The 17,016-nt window shown below is 60.2% G+C and overlaps 1 protein-coding gene across 2 annotated transcripts; it reads right to left on the bottom strand.

The window, feature by feature from the left end:
* Positions 1–1,208: 1,208 nt before the first annotated feature.
* RNF112 (ring finger protein 112) lies at positions 1,209–6,028 on the bottom strand (the record flags this gene model as incomplete). 2 transcript variants are annotated; one of them, XM_079724969.1, is made up of 15 exons in its annotated part: positions 1,209–1,679; positions 1,817–1,891; positions 2,012–2,065; positions 2,141–2,307; positions 2,587–2,704; positions 2,811–2,885; positions 2,964–3,020; positions 3,286–3,336; positions 3,761–3,865; positions 4,003–4,131; positions 4,253–4,459; positions 4,585–4,870; positions 5,375–5,415; positions 5,565–5,717; positions 5,824–6,028. In XM_079724969.1, the coding sequence occupies 15 exons, from the start codon at positions 5,995–5,997 to the stop codon at positions 1,209–1,211; spliced, it is 2,163 nt and encodes a 720-aa protein (XP_079581095.1). The 2 variants fall into 2 exon arrangements, with proteins under 2 accessions (XP_079581095.1, XP_079581094.1); XM_079724968.1 differs by lacking the exon at positions 5,824–6,028 and having other exon boundaries at positions 2,581–2,704; positions 5,565–5,618.
* Positions 6,029–17,016: the final 10,988 nt, after the last annotated feature.

Genomic DNA, 17,016 nt, shown 5'->3' with positions numbered 1-17,016 from the left:
TGGGACAGATGCCAGGTGGCAACCTCTCACAGGGTCAGCTGAGGCAGGAGAGACCAGGGGAGCAGGACCCCAAGTCCTGGTGGACAAGCCTGAGCAGATGGCCACGCCCTCAGCCTCTGGCCTGAGCCCTCCTGCCCTCGGATCCCACATCTCTGGAATTTCAGTCCCTCTTCCTGTCCACAGGTCCCCGTCATGGAGCGCCTTGGCTCACCGTCCCCGACCCCAAAGCCCCATGTAGGCTGATTCAGGAGATGTTTCAATGATTTACTGGGAAGCTGACACTCAAGCACACACATTTTATTTTTCGTATGATGCGCCCATTAATCCTTTGCAGTTTAATAGCCTAGAAGCCTTCCTTGTGGGGCTTTCCTGTCCTCCTGGGGGCTGCATCCAGGTCTCCTGCTAACATGGACAGAGGTGTCTCCCCTAGGCTGAGGGGGGTGGGCATGTTCCATGCATGTGTCCCCCCAGGACTTTCATAGGATCTGCTATGAGGGCTGTCGATGTAGCTCAGAATGCAACTACAGGTGTTTTTCTTTGGCTTTTGACCCGTTGCTGGGATGGCATTCCACAAAGAACTTGGGCACTGACCAGGCTGGACAAAGGGCACAACCACGAGGGACACGTAAGGGAACTCCATTCCCGGTGCACATGTGGGCTCCCCGGGGCTGCGGGAGAAGGGGGTGGCCCCCGTCCTGCTGGGGTAGCTTTGGAAAGAGTCTCCACTCGGGGGGTTAGGCCACCGTGCACCACCCGGACTCTTTGGCTTTGCCCGGTGGCCCCTCCTGTTCCTTCCCCAGCCTCCTATCAGGGCTTCCAATCTTGAACACCTAGGTCACCCGTCCTGGGGCTGCTCCCATCTCTGAAGGGGAGACTTCCAGAATGGCGCCTGCTCAGCACCCCTACCATCCCGGGAAATAAGCCAGGGCGGGGAGGGTGGGCCACAGTCTTGGCGGGAGACTCTGGGGCCCAGTTTATCTGGGAAGAGAGGCAGCTTAGCAGTCGTCTGCAACAGAAACAGCCCCAGACTCTGTTCAGGTTCACACTCTGCCGCCGGCCCTGAGGCCTCCTCGATTCTCGGTCACCGGTCACCACCCAGATGGGTCGTTCAACCAGGGTGGTGTGGCACACAGGGGCCCTTGGAACAGCGGCCCCCATCCCTCCCCTCCCCCCGGCAGCTCTCCTTCCCTGGAGCATCTGGCGGGCGGTCACTCCTCCTGCAGCAGGGGCTCCCGGTCCCCCTCTTGCACTCTCTCGTCCTCCTCCCTCTCCATGCAGCCCACCGTGGCCGCCAACCCGGCACCCACGCCTCCCCCGACCACGGCCGCCCCCGTGGCCCCCACTGCAGCTCCTGCGGCCACCATCCCAGCTTCTGCGGCCAGCGCCGCGGCGGCCATGCCGGCGCCCACCACGCCCCCCGCCAGGCCCATGAGCCCCGCGCCCACGGCGCCGCCCACAGCGGCCAGGTGGCCGCAGAAGCGCACGGTGTAGGAGTCCATGAAGGCCTTGGCCTCGGCCTGCAGCTCGGCCTCCAGGGCCTCTAAGGTCTGCTCCCTCCCCGTGCATAGCAAGGCCGCCCCGTGCCGAGCCAGGAGCGCGTCCTTCTGGGCTGACAGGAGGTTCCGCATGGTGTCTGGTAGCACCCGGAGCGCAGAGAATATGCGCTTGGTGGCCACGTCCTGTGATGGACGAGAAAGAAGGGGCCCTGACCTGGAGCCCAGGTGCCTCCCACCGGACGCCGCCCCCCCCCCCCAAAACCGCCCAAAGACCGGCCCCTCTCCTGCAGGACGCCTGGCCTCCCGGGTCCGAAGCTCACCTGCTGCCGCAAGTACTCCTCAAACTCCTTCTTGGCAGCTTCCACCGTCCGAAGGTCGTGCAGCTGGGCAGCCATCTGTCCACGGCAAAACCCGGCTGCCTCCCTCCTTTCCCCCACTGGGCGCTGCCGGGTCCCCCGCTCCATCTCGGGGAGCCCGGCTCGCCTCCCACCCGCGTCCTCCCCATAGCCCCGTACCTCATCCGGAGAGGCGAACCCAGGCCCCGTCCTGCCCATCCAGCCCGAGAGGTTCTGCGGAGACAGCGTCGGGGGGTCAGGGGGTGCGGGGGCCAGCGGGTCTCCTGGGGCTCCAGGGAGCTTTCACACCTTGATTTCCTGAGCCAGCTGCTGCCCCGTGAGCAGGCGTCTGTCCCCCCTGGCCGCTGGGCGCCCCTCGCTCCAGTAGCCCTGGCAGCGGCTCTTGGCGTGCAGGGGGGCTGCGCTCAGCACATCGGCCACGTAGGCGCGGAGGTGGCCATCATCATCATCTGTGCCTGAGGAAGAGAGTCCTCATGCAGAGGTGCCTGGTAAGCAGGACCGGCTTCAGGAAGAGAAAGGGGTGTTGGGAGAGAAGGAGGAGGAGGGGGAGGAGGAGGGGGGAGGAGAGGGAGGGGGAGGAGAGGAGGAGGGGGAGGAGGGGGAGGGGAGGAGGAGGGGGAGGAGGAGGGGAGGAGGAGGGGGAGGAGGAGGGGGAGGAGAGGAATGGGGGAGGGGGAGGGGAGGAGGGGGAGGAAGAGGGCAGGTCGGGGAGGCTTTGCTCCTGGGACACTCACCTCCCGGGCTTCCGTGGCCTTTGCTTGCCCACTGCCTCCTGGGAGCTGGCAGGAGGCAGCAGCGGGCTCGCCTTCCTTGGAGTAGCCCCTGAACCTTGGGGTATTTGCCGCACGACTTCTAGAGAGGAGTGGGGATGTGCTCTGAGCGGGCTCGCTGACAGGACCCCTCCCCGGCTAACTGACCTTCTGCCCCGTCTACACCTCCGCCCCATCCCCTCCCTCACCTTGATGATGTTGCCTACATGCCCCTGCCCCGCCTTGCTGGGGTGGGATGAGTCACGAACTAAGAGGTCCAGGTGCTGGAAGAGAAGGGGTGCTGATAGCAGCAGCCGGGGTGTCGGAGTCTGGGGTGACAAGTCCAGAAATGGGCATCTCACCTGGATTGGCACCATCCCATAATGCCTGCCCATCACCTCGGCCACGTGGACAAACATCTGGGGACAGGGCACAGGGGTCATGGCTGGGCCACTCCAAGCATTGTGCCTCCCCTCCCCCTGGGCCACTGGAGGACACCCTCCCGGCTCCTGGCCCCAGGACCCTCCTACCTCTCCCCAACCAGGCACCTCCTGGTTTACCCTCTGCCCCCAACCCCCAATCCTGCTCCAAGTCACAAAATCCTGGGCCAGAGCTGAAAGGCACCCCTGGCCTCATGGGCAGGGCAGGGACAGGGTGCAGCCCCAAGAGCAGCTGTCTCCTCACCTCCAGATATTCCAGGTCTGTATCCTTCAGCTCCTGGAAGGCCGTGAGGATCTGGAACCAAGGAGAACAAGGTGGAAGAGGGTCTGTGAAGGCAAAGAGACACTGGGAAGACCCCGGTGAGGAAGGATCCCCAGGCAGACCGTGGGGCTCAGGATGTGCGAGGGACCAGCCCGAGGGTCCCCCCGCAGCCTGCAGGGCAGGGCTGGCCTGGCCCGAGGGGTGGGGGGCAGGCAGGGGAACGGTCCACAGACCTTCAGCTGCCCCAGGGACCTCCGACCCACCTTTAGGACCTTCACACTGACTGGGGGCACCCCCTTGCAGGGGCACCCCCAGAACCTGCGGGGACCCCAGACACAGGAGCCTCCTGGATAAAGGGGATGGTCACCGGGGCTTGGAGGGCCAGACCTGGCTGGGATGGCCCTAGTGTGGGTGGCGAGAGTGGAGCAGGGCAGGCAGAGGGGCTGGGGGGCCTCACCTGGTAGGAGCTCAGCATGGAGGTGAGGGCGCAGAGCCGGGTCCTCGTTTCCCTGCTCAGTTCAGGGCTCATGGCGTCTCCCGTGTCCACCAGGAACACGGCCACCTGTGTGGAGGCAGGGGTGCACACTGAGGGGTCAGCCTGCCGTGCCCCCCAGGTGCCTCTGCCCGCCCCCAGAGATTTCCTGCCTGATTCCCTTCTCTGTGAGCCGGTCCGGACTCCTCCGCCCCTTCCCCCCTCACCTTCCTCCCCTCCTTCCCCAGCAGGAAGGGATGGCTCCACATCCAGAGGCCCCTGGTGAGGCTGTTGGCTCCCCACCGGAAGCCCTGCCCGGAGCACCCTCCCCTCGGCCAGCCGCCCTCGCCGGGCTCCTGTGGGGCAGAGAAGCAAAGCATCTGTTGGCCCATCTGGCCCCCTCCCCTCCCCAAGCCAGGTTGGGTCCCTGCCCCTGTCCCCAGCCCCCGGCCCGGCCCGGCCCAGCCCCGCCCTCACCAGGCCGGGCAGGCCCTGAAGCAGGTGGTTTAGGAGGAAGGTCTTCCCCGAGTACCGCTCTCCCAGGACAGCAAGGAGGCAGACGGGGGTGTCCCTGGCCAGCGGGTGCTTCAGGCAGCGGTTGATGGCCCCCATCCTCAGGATGAGGCCCCCGGAGGCGTTGACACGCACCAGCAGCAGCGGCTGGGCCCTCACCGCGCAGGTCTCCTGGGCCCGGAGACAGGGCTCCCTGAGCACCCAGGCTGGGGAGCGTCCACCCGAGCTCCACCTCCCTCCCTGACATCCCAGTGTGAGGTCAAAGCTCCTGGCCGGCCGGGAGGAGGCCTGTGCACCTGCAGCGCGGTGGGCAGTGGCCTCCTTGGCAGGAGCCTCATCCTCTCCCCCAGGCCCCGGAGGCCCTTCTTCTGCTTGCAGGTCTTGCGGCACTCGGGGCAGCAGGGCGGCCCGCAGCCGGGGACACGGTGGGTGCTGAAGCACCGCGGGCAGAAGTCGTGGCCGCAGTCCAGAGAGATGGGCTCGCGCGGCCTCTCCAGGCAGATGGAGCAGGCGGGCGGCTCCCGGGGCGCCACAGGCCGGGACCCCAGCCCCAGGTCCAACTTGGGGAACGGTGCGTGGGACCTGGGGGCGGTGTGCGGGGCACGGGGACCCCAGGGCAGCAGTCAGAGGGAGCCTGAGACGGGGAAGCCTGGAGGGAGCCGTCTTGGGCAAGTTCCCGCCCGGGTCTGCCCCGTTTCTAATGGTCCAAGAGGGAAGGATGGAGTGAACAGAGAAGATGGTGCACCCTGCCCGGAGCCTGGCACAGACGCCCACGGAAATCCTCCCCCATGGCCTCCTGCTGCGAGGAGGGGGGGGGGTGTCCCTCCACGGGTCACTGACCTCTCCAGACCCCAAGGGGATCCCTTCTACTACCTCCCTCGGGCAGCGGGGACCATAAGGAGAGGCCTCCCGTGGGGCAGCATGCGGCTCTCGGAAGATTCCAGCTCTGAGCTGGCATCTGCCTCGCTGCAGCACCCACCTGGTTTTCCTGTCCCTCCCTCCACAGCCTGGCGGACCCAGCCTCGTGCTCCCTCCCCTGGGACAGGCCTCCAGGCCCCAGTCCGGCCACCAGGCCCTGCCACTTACCAACTGTTGCTGCTGTTGCCCATGAAGCTCTGTTTTCTCTCCTTGGAGAGAAAATTGGGGAGAAAAAAAATCCCAAAAATGTTATTTAGAAGGGAATCCAGACTTCTATCTTCATCCTGGATTCCAGGCGCCCCCATCCTCCCTCTGCAGACCCAGTCCCCACCCCCAGGTCTCAGGACCAAAGACTCGCCTGTTTGCCAAGCCGGTGACAAAAAGAAATGACTGACAAGGCAGACCTCGGCATGGGAGGCTGGCGTGGGGAGAGGGTCCGGGAGCAGGGAGGACACCCAGGAGAGATTTGGCGGCGCTGAGGATGGCTTTCCTCCCGGAAGGGCTGGCGGAGCTGTGGCCAGTGGAGGCTGGGGGGTGGTCTCCCCAGACGACACAAGTCGGCAGGGCTGGAAAATGGATGTGACAGTCGGGAAAGAGGAGGCTGCCTCTAGACTCACCCCAGGGGGAGGAGACAGGACTGCGGGAACCAGGGCTCCGGAGGGAGGGACAGAGCCGGGCCCAGAATCCCTGGCAGAGGCTGGGATGCAGGCAAGCCGGGGTGGTGAGTCGCCATGGAGACGGGAGGGAAAGATAAGGACAGGGAGGGGGAGGGTGGATGGAGAGGAAGCCATATGGGTGCGCGGTAGACACGGGACTAGGCTGGCACTGCTTCCGCGGGGTTCTTCCGGGGCCACCGGGCAGGGGGTACAGAAGGCAGAGCTGTGGGAACGGGGAGAGAGCATGACCTGTGCTGACCTAGAGCCACGATGGCCTCCTTCCTCCCATGGATGGTCTCTGTAGTGGGCACCTGCCAGGTGTGGGGCCCGTGATGCCACTCCACTGCCTGTGGCCTGCACGTCCCTCCCTCAGGCTGTCCCAGCTGCAGCTTTCCTCAGCACCCTGGGCTGTTCTGACGTCGGCTGCATGTCCCCTGGTGTCTTCCTCCCCCAGTGACCTTCACCCTCCTTCAAGCTTGTGACGGTTACCCCTGGCCCTTCTAACTGCCTCTCACCTGGGCTCCTGCCATCCGCCCCCCAGTTCGCGGCCAGCCCAGAGCCCTGAGCACAGCGGACCCCTCGCTGCTCACACACCTGCCATGGCTCCCTCTACTCCCATCGGGTCGAAAGCCAAAGTGTCTGGTCTGCCTGAACCTTCCTCGGCAGCCCTCCCTCCCCCACCTCCACACCTTTGCCCAGTGCTCCCTGTGCCTGCAGTGGGGCCCCCATCCTTCCTGAGACCCTCGCAGGCCCAGCTCAGGGCCCGTCCCTCCCGCCTGGACGTGATCTTGCCCTCAGGTGGCCTGTGGCTTGTGGACCTGACCCGTGCCGGGCTCTGGAGCCGGGCTGATCCGGCTCAACTCCCAGCTGACCCCTACGAGCCGGGCCCCAGGTGCTGCCTTTCACTTCTCTGAGCTCTGAGGGGTCACGATTACATACCGAAAGCCACTTGCCCGGGGCTAAGAGTTATTCTTAAACCAGGATGCAGGGGGGTGGGGTTGGACTCCTACCCTGGAGGCGGTCAGGCGAGACCACCCTCAGCAGGCGGGGATGCCCCTGCAGCCCGGGCTGGGTCTTGCTTCCCGGGGACCAGAGGGCCTCTTAATCAAAGCAGACTCGAGCCCTCAAGGGGTTGAGAGCAAAGCCTCACTGGGCGGGGTCGGGGGGCGGGGATCAGGGCCGTGTCCACTGCTCTCCTTCGAGGCCAAGTGGGTTTTCTCGGTCACATGGCCTCACATCCCTGGCAGACAGATGCGGGGAGAGAGCCTGGGCGCCAGACTCACGTGCACTCCGACCCCTGCCCTGTCCCAGCGTGAGACCCGGGAAGGGACCGACCTCTGGGCGTCTCCGTTTTCTCATCGCCAGGCAGAGATGTGGTAAAGCAGACGGGCACCCAGCCTTCCCCCAGCAACACTCCCTGGGCACCCGGCCCTCAGGGCACATGTCCCACTGTGGGACAGGCCCCTGGTGGCCTGGCTCCAGCCCCTGACCTCCTGACCTCTGTTCCAGCTTCTGGGCTGGGAGGAGGGGGCTGGGGTGGAGCCAAAAATCCAGTCTCCAGCCGGGGTCCCCGGATGCAGGCAGGAGCTGCTTCACCGACCCCGGTGCACATGCACGCACACATATACGTGCACACACACATACATGTGCACACACACCGTCACACGTGCCCTTCACGTCAATTCACACACACGCAGTCGGCACACTCCCCTTCACCCGCGCTGCGCACACGTGCCTTCACTGCCCTCCCTCGCCTGTGGACCCCAATCATGCACACACATGAACACGCCACACTTAGACTCACAACTGCACACGAACCTCCACACACATGCATAGGCTCACTCATGAATGCTTAGCAAACACATTCGTGTGTGCACCAAGGCCTTCACGCTCGTGCACACTTACACTCGAGCTCACAGTCCCACAGGGACACACACACACTCGTACCCACAGGCACACGAACTCACCCTCAACCTCACAACCTATGAGGAGGTACTGTTTCACTCTCATTTTACAGATGACGAAACTGAGGCCAGAGAGGTTAAGTCTCTTTCCAAGGTCACACAGCTGTGAGTGACGTGCTGGAATCCCGACCCAGGCCGTCAGTCCGCCCACCTAGCCATCCAGTCACCCCTGTATCCGTCCATCTTCTCATCCATCAGCCTCCAGCGTTGTCTGCCCATCCAGTCATCCGTCCTTACGCTTCTCCGTCCAGAGGACAGGTATTTACTGAGCACATTACACCTGGCAGGACACAGGCCCTGAGTGCAGGCTGCTGAACACTTGGGGTGCCTCCAGTCGAGTGGGGGAGGAAGAAGGGTCACTAGTCGAGTCCTGAGTGATATGCTCTCTGCCGAGGGCTGTGGGGAGAGGCGGCTGTGAGCACAGAGCAAAGGCAGGGCACTTGGGTCTGGACACGTGGGGAGGTCGGGCCTTTAGGATGAACAGAGTAGCAGGCAAAGGTGTGGCGGGTGGGAGGACAACGTTTCTGGCAGGGAGACCGGAGAGGTGAAGGAGGGGAGGGCGGGGGGGCGGGGCACGCGGGACCCCCGCCTGCGGTCCCAACCCCCAGTCCCTGCCCCGCAGCGCTCTCTCACTGGGCCCAGGAGGCCACCGTCCTGTCGAGCCACAGGCCTCTGGGTGCTGTCAGGTTGTGCTGAGCCCCGGACTTAGCTGCCTTCATGCCCAGGACCCTCCACCCCTGCTCTCACCCAGGCCTCACCAAGGCGCGTCTGTGCCAGGCCGCCTCGTGGGAGCATCAGAGACCCGGTCGGGCCGCCGTCGGGGGAGGAGGACCGGGTGCTGGAGCCGTGGGATGACAGAGCTGGAGGGAGGTGCCCTGTTTGGCTGCCACCTTCTAGCTTCGAATAAAGACCAAGGTGAAGCCAAGCATGGTGTGGAATTCCTGCTTTTGTGGAGAGAAAACAAGGTTTCTACTTCCTGGATGGTCCCTCCCAGAGCCACCAGTCCCCGCCCATCAAGGTGGCCCCCACCCTGCCCTGAGACAGCCGCTGGTATTGAAAGGCCCCCTCCACGCCTCCCCTCCCACCGCTGGCCATGGTTACACATGGTGTGTAGTTTCCACCTCTGTGTTCAGAGCTGGTGGGGGGCAGTCAGCAGAGGGGCACCCAGGCCAGCCCTGAACCCTATGCTGGGCAGGACACAGTGCAGGCGTTGGCGGGGCCAGGCCCACTGTGGCTGCCTAGGACCCTGACCCTGACCCTGGCTCCACTCCCTCTCCTGCCAGCTGCCAGGGACTTCCCATCGCAGCAGGAAAGTCCCGAGGCTAGGGACTCGGAGCCCCCAGCATCAATTCATCCCTGGCTTCCTGAAATAATTTTCATAATAGAACAACCATCCGACACCTGCTTAGCAATTTAGGGTCACGATGTCTTGCCAAGAGCTGCCTTCACTGATTCCCACAGCACAGAGACAGCCTGGCATCTTGAGCTGGGAAACAGGCTTGGGCGCGGGGCGACCGTCCAACTGGGTGAGGCCCCAAGTCTGGGTCTCACCCAGACTTGGGGCCGCTGAGGCTCAGTCTTGCAGGATGGGTGGGAGTTAACCCCCCTTCGTGAAAGGTGCTGGGTGAGGATGGGTGTTCCAGGCACGGGGAGCAGCCTGTGCAGAGGTCGGGCTGGGGTCAGCGCTGGGGAGTAGGGCAGGGTCCGGGGACCAAGGTGGCGGTCAGCAGAGCACAGACATCCGAGGGACACGGGGCAGATTTCAGACTTTCCTTGCATGACAATGGGAACCGTCAACGATTCTAAGCAGGAGGTGTGTGAGCAGATTTGTGTTCTGGAACCATCGCTTTGCCCACACAGACAGACTGGAGGAGACCTGGCTGCTCTGGGCGGCATTTAACTGGGCCTGCAACCCATCCCTAGGGACAGCCGTCCAGAGCATCGCTAAGTTTTCTGTAACAGACAGCAGTCATAATCACACAGAAGCTTCCACGGCCTGGGGCGGCCCAATGACATGTGCTGAATGTCAGGAAAGGAGTAGAGAAGCCAAAATTCCAACACGGGGGACAGGAAGGTGGGCTGCAGGGGCAGGACACACAAGACGGGGGCACTCATTGATGTGGTGACAGCAAGTGACAGCGGTAAAGCTGGAAGCACCCCCCCCCCCAGCGCCTTTCTGAGGTTTGCACCAGTGGGTGGGCGGTCCTTGGTGGCTGGCGGCCAACCAGCCCTCACACACCATCTCCCTCCAAACTCGAGCCCAGACCTGGCTCCCGGCCCCTCCCCCCGCGCCACCCCATTCAGACTCTCAGCCGCCCACCAGGTCTGGAACATCCAGGCAGTGGGCCAGGACGCTGAGGGACAAGGCCACCTGGCCCCGAGGAGCAGACTCTCCACCAGACTCTGCCCAGCTGGACCCAGCCCCCCAGACCCCTCCAAGGTGAGAGGCAGCGCCTTGCAGCTGGACAGACAGCCAGACTGAATGGGGCCGGGGCCCCTGCAGTCCAGGCCTCTGTATCCAGACCTCTACTGGCCAGGTGGCCTAGACCAAGGCCACCCCCCAGATGGGCCGGACCAGCTGGAGGGCCCTGGACAGCACCCAGGCCTTGGCTCAAACACCAACCCTGCCCGGATCGCCGGGCCCGGTCACTCCCCTCACTCAAGCTCAGTGTCTCAGCAGTAAAACTAAAGATAATCACTCCCGTGTGGGGTTATTGTAGAGAGCCCGGCATGCAGCTGGCGCTCAATAAATGCCAGCTGCTGATGAGCCGTGGAGGCGAGCCTGGGCTCACCTCACTGTGCCCGCGTCTCCCCAGGCGCCTGCCCCCTGCCTGGGCTCTCAGGTCTCCCTCCTGGGGCCTGATCCCTCCTCTGTGAAATAAAAAGCCAAGAGATTCCTACAGAAGCAGAACCTTCCGGGGTACTTAGGTCACGAGGACGATGCCCCACAGATAAAGTACTATTTCAGCAGTTTATTGCTGATAAAAATGATCGCACATATTTACTGGGCTCCTAAAATATGCTGAGTCCTTTAAACAACAGACTCTCCAGTTCTCCCCGATTTCCTCTAAAGGTGGAGACATTGCTCCACTTTACAGATGAGGAAACTGAGGCTACCCAGGTGCTCATAGCCACGCCCGCCTTCTGCTGGCCTCCCTCCCTGACTCTCTTTCTCTCTCACACACACAATGTTCCTCCTTCCTCTCTCAACCTCTCCCTGGGCAGAAGCAGCAGCCAGGAGCTCAGCAATCCACCATGTAGTCTGTCTGCTGACAAAATGAGTGTGGAGTGAGATTAGGTAACAGGAAATGACCAGCTGACCCTGAGGTCAGGAAGGAGGGTGTCCAAAGGCTGGAGTTTGCTTCTGCTTTCCGACAATGAATCTGGCAGCAGAAAGGGCAGGAGTCCCCACCCAGGTCGGAGCAGCTGGTCCAGACTGCTCGGTCCCTGTGGCCATCCTGCTGCCAGAGGCGTGGAGGTGGTCAGCTGAGAGGCCTGAGCAGGCTTGGGAGCCGCCCACGGAGCTCAGGCCAGCCCTGCCCATCCACAGTGGCCACCAGGGACAGACCAGGGTCTGAGAGGTTCAGCCACCCCTCCCTCCCCCACCTCTCACATACCCACCCTCCCACCCCAGCCAGGCCAGTTTGGGGGGTTTTTTTCATCTATCTGTCTATCTATTTATTTATTTTTGGCTGCGTTGGGTCTTCGTTGCTGCGCGTGGGCTTTAGCTGGGGGGAACATAAAACGGTATAGCCACTCTGGAGAACAGTCTGGCAATTTCTTAAAAAACTAAACATGCAACTACCTTATGACCCAGCCACTGCACTCCCGGGCGTTTTCCCCAGAGATATGCTCCCACAAAATGTTCACACAAAAACCTGTACATGAATGTTTATAACAGCTTTATAAACAAAGTTTATGGCAAAACACTGGAAACCACTCAGCTGTCCTTCAACAGGTAAATGATTAAACAAAGCAGCAGGTCCAAATGGAGAACACAGCTCAGCAATAAAGGGGGAAGAACTAGTGACACACACAGTGACCTGGATGAATCTCCAGAGAATTACGTTGGATGAAAAACGCCAAGCCTGAAAGGTTAGATGTTGTATGATTCCATTTATATGACATTCTTGAAGTGACAAATTACAGAAATGGAGACCAGTTGGTGGTTGCTGGGAGGGTTAAGGAGGGGGTCAGGGTGCAGGGAAGTGAGTGTGGCCATCATGGGGCCGCAGGACGGACCCTGCTGTCCTGGAAACGTCCTGCATCTGACTGCATCCATGTCGTTATCCGGGTTGTGATACTGAAGGACAATTTTACAAGATGTTCCCATTGGGGAAAACTGGGTACAAGATACCTGGGCTCTCTCTGTATCAGTTTGTACAACTGTACGTGAATCTACCATTATCTGAGGAGTAAAAGTCTAAGTTAAAAATAAAAGTAAATAACAATCTAAAGGAAGGGTGTCCCTTCCTGCTTAAAATTGGACACCGGCTTTCTGTTGCCCGTAGGGTAGTCTAATGCTCCCTCCCCACGTGGCCTGCTCACCACGGGACAGTGGGTAAGCAAAGGCGGGGGGTGGGGGGAGGCCCGCATGCAGTGAGGCCCCAGGGAGCACAGCTCAGACGTGAGGGTCCCCGTGGTCTCCAAGGAGCACACGGAGCTTCATCTCTGCGGTCACATCCAATGACTCTGACCAGGTGAGAAAGGAAATCTGACATCCAAAAATGTGTATTTGGGACTTCCCTGGTGGTGCAGTGGGTAAGACTCTGCGCTCCCAACACAAGGGGCCTGGGTTCGATCCCTGGTCCGAGAACTAGATCCCACATGCACGCCACAACTAAGGAGCCCACCTGCCGCAGCTAAGATCCGACACAACCAAATAAATAAAATAAATAAATAAATAAATAAAATAAAATAGTATCCCTACTACAAGACAAAATTTAAAAAAACCCACAAAAACATGTATTCATCAATTCACTTAAAATAACAATAATAAATCATCATGTGCTTACATAAATAACATATCTCCATAAAAATAACCATATTTCCCAACACAGAAAAACAGTGAGAAGGATGGTGCCAGCTCGCCTGACTGCGAGTCTCTGCACCCTGCCTGCACTGGAGCAGCCGGGCTCTCACGTCTTCTTCGTTCAGTCTTGAGAAGCCTCATGTCGCAGGCTCTGCAAACTCTATCCCACTCCCTGGAAAACCAGGGCAGAGAGTGCAGATAACACACTAGCATTTTTACTGCAAAAATCCTTCCGATGGGGGCTTCCCTGCTGGCGCAGTGGTTGAGAATCTGCCTGCCAATGCAGGGGACACGGGTTCGAGCCCTGGTCTGGGAAGATCCCACGTGCCACGGAGCAACTAGACCTGTGAGCCACAACTAATGAGCCTGCGCGTCTGGAGCCTGTGCTCCGCAACAAGGGAGGCCGCAACAGTGAGAGGCCCGTGCACCGCGATGAAGAGTGGCCCCCACTCGCTGCAACTAGAGAAAGCCCTCGCACAGAAACAAAGACCCAAACAAAGCCAAAAAAAAAAAAAAATCCTTCCGATCTCTCAGACGCCCTGAAGGGGCCTGGGAGACCCTCAGGGACCCCAGATGACACTCTTGAGAACCACTACATAGAACTAGAAAACAACAACAAGCTATTGTTGAGCGAAAAACCAGACGCCGAAGAACATGCGCTGAATTATGCCATTCATAGGAGGTTTGGGAACAAGCAAAACCACTGCAAGATGAGAGCAGTCAGAATAGTATCTCCATCGGGCTGGGGAGGGGGATGCACAATCGGGACCTTCTGGGGGCTGGAAACCTTCTGTCTCCCGACCTGGGGGCGGTGACACAGTGGTTCACCCAGGTAAGACTTGGTCGAGCTGCACCCCTGCCCACGTGATCGCTAACCTCAATAAAAAGAAAAACTGTAACAGCAGGCTGATACGCCTTGGACTCAGCTTCAGCTTCATTAGAAATGCCAGGATGTGCCCACTCTTCAGTTTGTAAGGATCAGAGGCCACCTGTGGGGGTCCCAGGCCCCAAGGGCATGCCCACTCCCCATTAGAGCCAAGATCACCCTGGTGCAGCCAGGGCAGACTTGGGAGGTCACGGGACACCCACTGGCAAGGCCACCGCTGGACCAGGGAGACCAGGGGCCCAGGTGACACAGCCCTCCCCCACCCCTCCTGGCCCCGCTCTGCTGGGTGCTGGGCAGGGCACCTGCCCTGCGCTCTCACTGGGTCTGGATCGGGCAGGGGCATGACAATCAGCTGGGGATTTTCTTCCCCCAGTGAGTCTGTCTTTTGACTCAAGACCAGCTCTCTTTGTAGGAAAAAAGAAGAACGGGCTCTTATTTCTGCCTCAGGCAAGAAGCAGACTTGGTGTAACCACAAAAAGACAATTAGGAACTGGGCCTTGGAATTCTCCACGGCCCTCCCTTCCCACTGTTTACTATTACACAAGCCAAAGTCCGTCCTGCATCGACACTCCTCTGACCCTCTCCTGTGTCCCCACTTGTCCTCTCTGCCCGGCTGGCCAGCTGGCGCCCGTCCCTCAAATGCAGCTGCACACTCCCACCCCAGGGCCTTTGCACGTGCTGCCTCTTTCACTCAGACTGCTCTTCACTCGAATATCCTCGCAGTTCCCTCCCTCTGCCCCCCGCCCCCACCCCACGGGTCTTCATTCCAGGGGTCGGCGCTCCAACTGGCCCCTCTCCCCAGCATGTCAGTGAGTCTCTATCGGGGCCCACCCATCTCGTGTCTATAGACAGCCTCAGGGCAGAGCTGAAGACTCACGTCCAAGCCCACATGGCTCCCGAAGCCTGAAATGTTTCGTGTTTGGTGGTTTACAGAACAAAGCTGCTGACCCAGACTTAGTTCCTCCTGGCCTCTCACTGAGCCCTCCTGGCCCCAACTTCCCTAACTTCAATCACCTTCAATCACCAGTTCAAGTGCGTCTTGTTTTCCCTCTTTATGTTTGCCCCCACCCAGCAGGCTGCCAGGCGACCCCTGCGTCCTGCTTGTCGTCTTGTGCGTCCCCTCCCCGATGTGGGCAAGTGGTCCACTGGGTCTGCTCCTGGGTGCATCCCGGTCACCCCGGGGCAGAAGTGCGCCAGGCCCTGGAGACAGATGCGGAGAGCGCGGGTGTCCCGCTATTTCCGTCCCCCTAAACTTCCCGCATCGTGAGCGCCGGGAAGGGGCACACCGTTCCGCGTGGTGACTGGCGTGGAGCAGGCGCCCCATAAACACTGAGGGATGCAGGGGTGCACATGCGCAAGGACGTGTGTGTGCGTGTGTGTATGTCTGTGTTTCTTCAGAACTGACAGTGGTGACGAGGACCCTTGCTAAACAGAATTCTGTGCCCATCGGTCCTTCCCGTCGGGAGGAATGGGACGAGAGTCTGGGATTCCAACCCCACGCTCCTCCACTCTGCGGTTTTTACTAAATCATCTCCAGGAAGGAGTGTGAAGTGCAGGGTGCTTCCAGAAAGCAACACCACCCTTGTTCCAGCCTGCCGGCCTCCCCGTGCTGTGTGCAGACCCCCTGCACCTGCCCTGCCTCTCCTCCCACCATCGCCCCCCAGCGGCACCCCCTCTGGGGTGCTGGGCCCCAGAACCCAGGCTTCTTCCCTCCAGCGGGGGCCAGCACCTGCGCAGACAGCTGCTCCTGCCCCGGCATCAGCACCTCAAGGTGGCTGCCTGGCTGCTGGGGGGGCGGGGGCGGGGGATGAATCAGTGGAGCGCGGAGGACCTCTAGGGCAGGAAAACTATTCTAGACGATGCTTCGATGGTGGACACGCGTCATTATACGTTCATCTAAGCCCACAGAGTGTACAGCACCAGGAGTGAACCCTCACGTCAACTATGGACTCTGGGTGAGGATGACAAGGTGTGGGTGCAGGTCCCGTCTGGTGGGATCGTTGCTGGGGGGCCGTGTGCGCTTCGGGGCGGGGGGGTACACGGGAAACCCCTGTGCCTTCCTCTCGGCTTTGCTGTGACCCTAAAAGTACTCTAAAAAACAAAGTCTGGTATTTTTAAAGGAGCAATTGTTGAACTGTGTGCTTATAGCGCATGGATTTTACGACCTGTAAGTTATACCCCTGCAACCGAGCAGCAAGGACCCTATGGGGCCTTCCCAGGAAAGACCGTCCAAGACTATGGCCTCTGCCTGCCTCTTGTTTGCAGAAAAACTTTAGCCTCCTGGGCTTTCCCTGAATTCCAAAGAATAAATTTAATCAGAGAAGTGAGAAAATACAGAAACAAAGGAAAAAAGTCAAGCAAGACGAAATAATAACAGTTTGGCCATAAAGCAAAGTCAAGGACCTTTAGTTTCTCCTCAAGGGCTGTAGATAACATCCTGAGCCATATCCTTGAGCTGTTTTGCAGATACTGAAAACCCCCCACCAGGTGGAAGAAGTTAACTACATGCTGACCACCAGCACATAGACCCCAGGCAGGTTGGAACCAGAAGGTTGACTGAGATTCCGGAAACATCACTCTGTTATCTCACCACCAACCAATCAGAATAATGTCCAAGAGCTGACCACACACCGCTCGACCCCCTCCCTCACTCTGTCTTTATAAACCCTCCCTGAAAGCCCTGAGGGAGTTCGGGTTCTCCTTGTGGCCCTGAAGTTAACGCTGCACTTTCCTTCACCACAACCTGGTGTCAGCAGGTCGGCTTTAACACTCGTGGGCGAGCACACCTGAGTTTGATTCAGTACCACCCCCATGAATCATTTTTAGAATTAAAAACGGAGATGGAAAATGTCAGAGAAAAGGTAAGGACAAGTAAGGATCCATTCGGGAGACCCAGCATCAACTAATAAAATAATCGGGAAGAGAACAGAGAAAACGGAATGAAGAGGTGACAGAGAAAAACCTACCCAGGAGGAGGACACAAGCCTCCCCGTGTGGAAGGGCCACCAAGTGGCCACACGGCGAAACAGGAGGAACCATCGGACTCCTCCGACACCAGGGTGGACGCTGCTGCTCTCCAAAAAGGGCCTTCAAGCACCCTTTTCCCCCGAGGATGTGCAGCCATTCATTTGATTACATTAAAACCAAAACCCCAAAACCTCCATGTGTTTCCTTCCCAGCACGCAGCATCCACAAAATTCACACACCGAAATGAAGCCACGCTCCTAGGTTACATGAGCCCCAGACACCCCAACCCCAAAGGCCTCCGGGTC

Source organism: Hyperoodon ampullatus (genome assembly GCF_949752795.1).
Source record: "Hyperoodon ampullatus genome assembly, chromosome: 19".
In the NCBI taxonomy this organism is placed as follows: domain Eukaryota; kingdom Metazoa; phylum Chordata; class Mammalia; order Artiodactyla; family Ziphiidae; genus Hyperoodon; species Hyperoodon ampullatus.
Note: the sequence above shows the minus strand (reverse complement) of the source record. Positions and strands in the feature narration are given on the sequence as shown.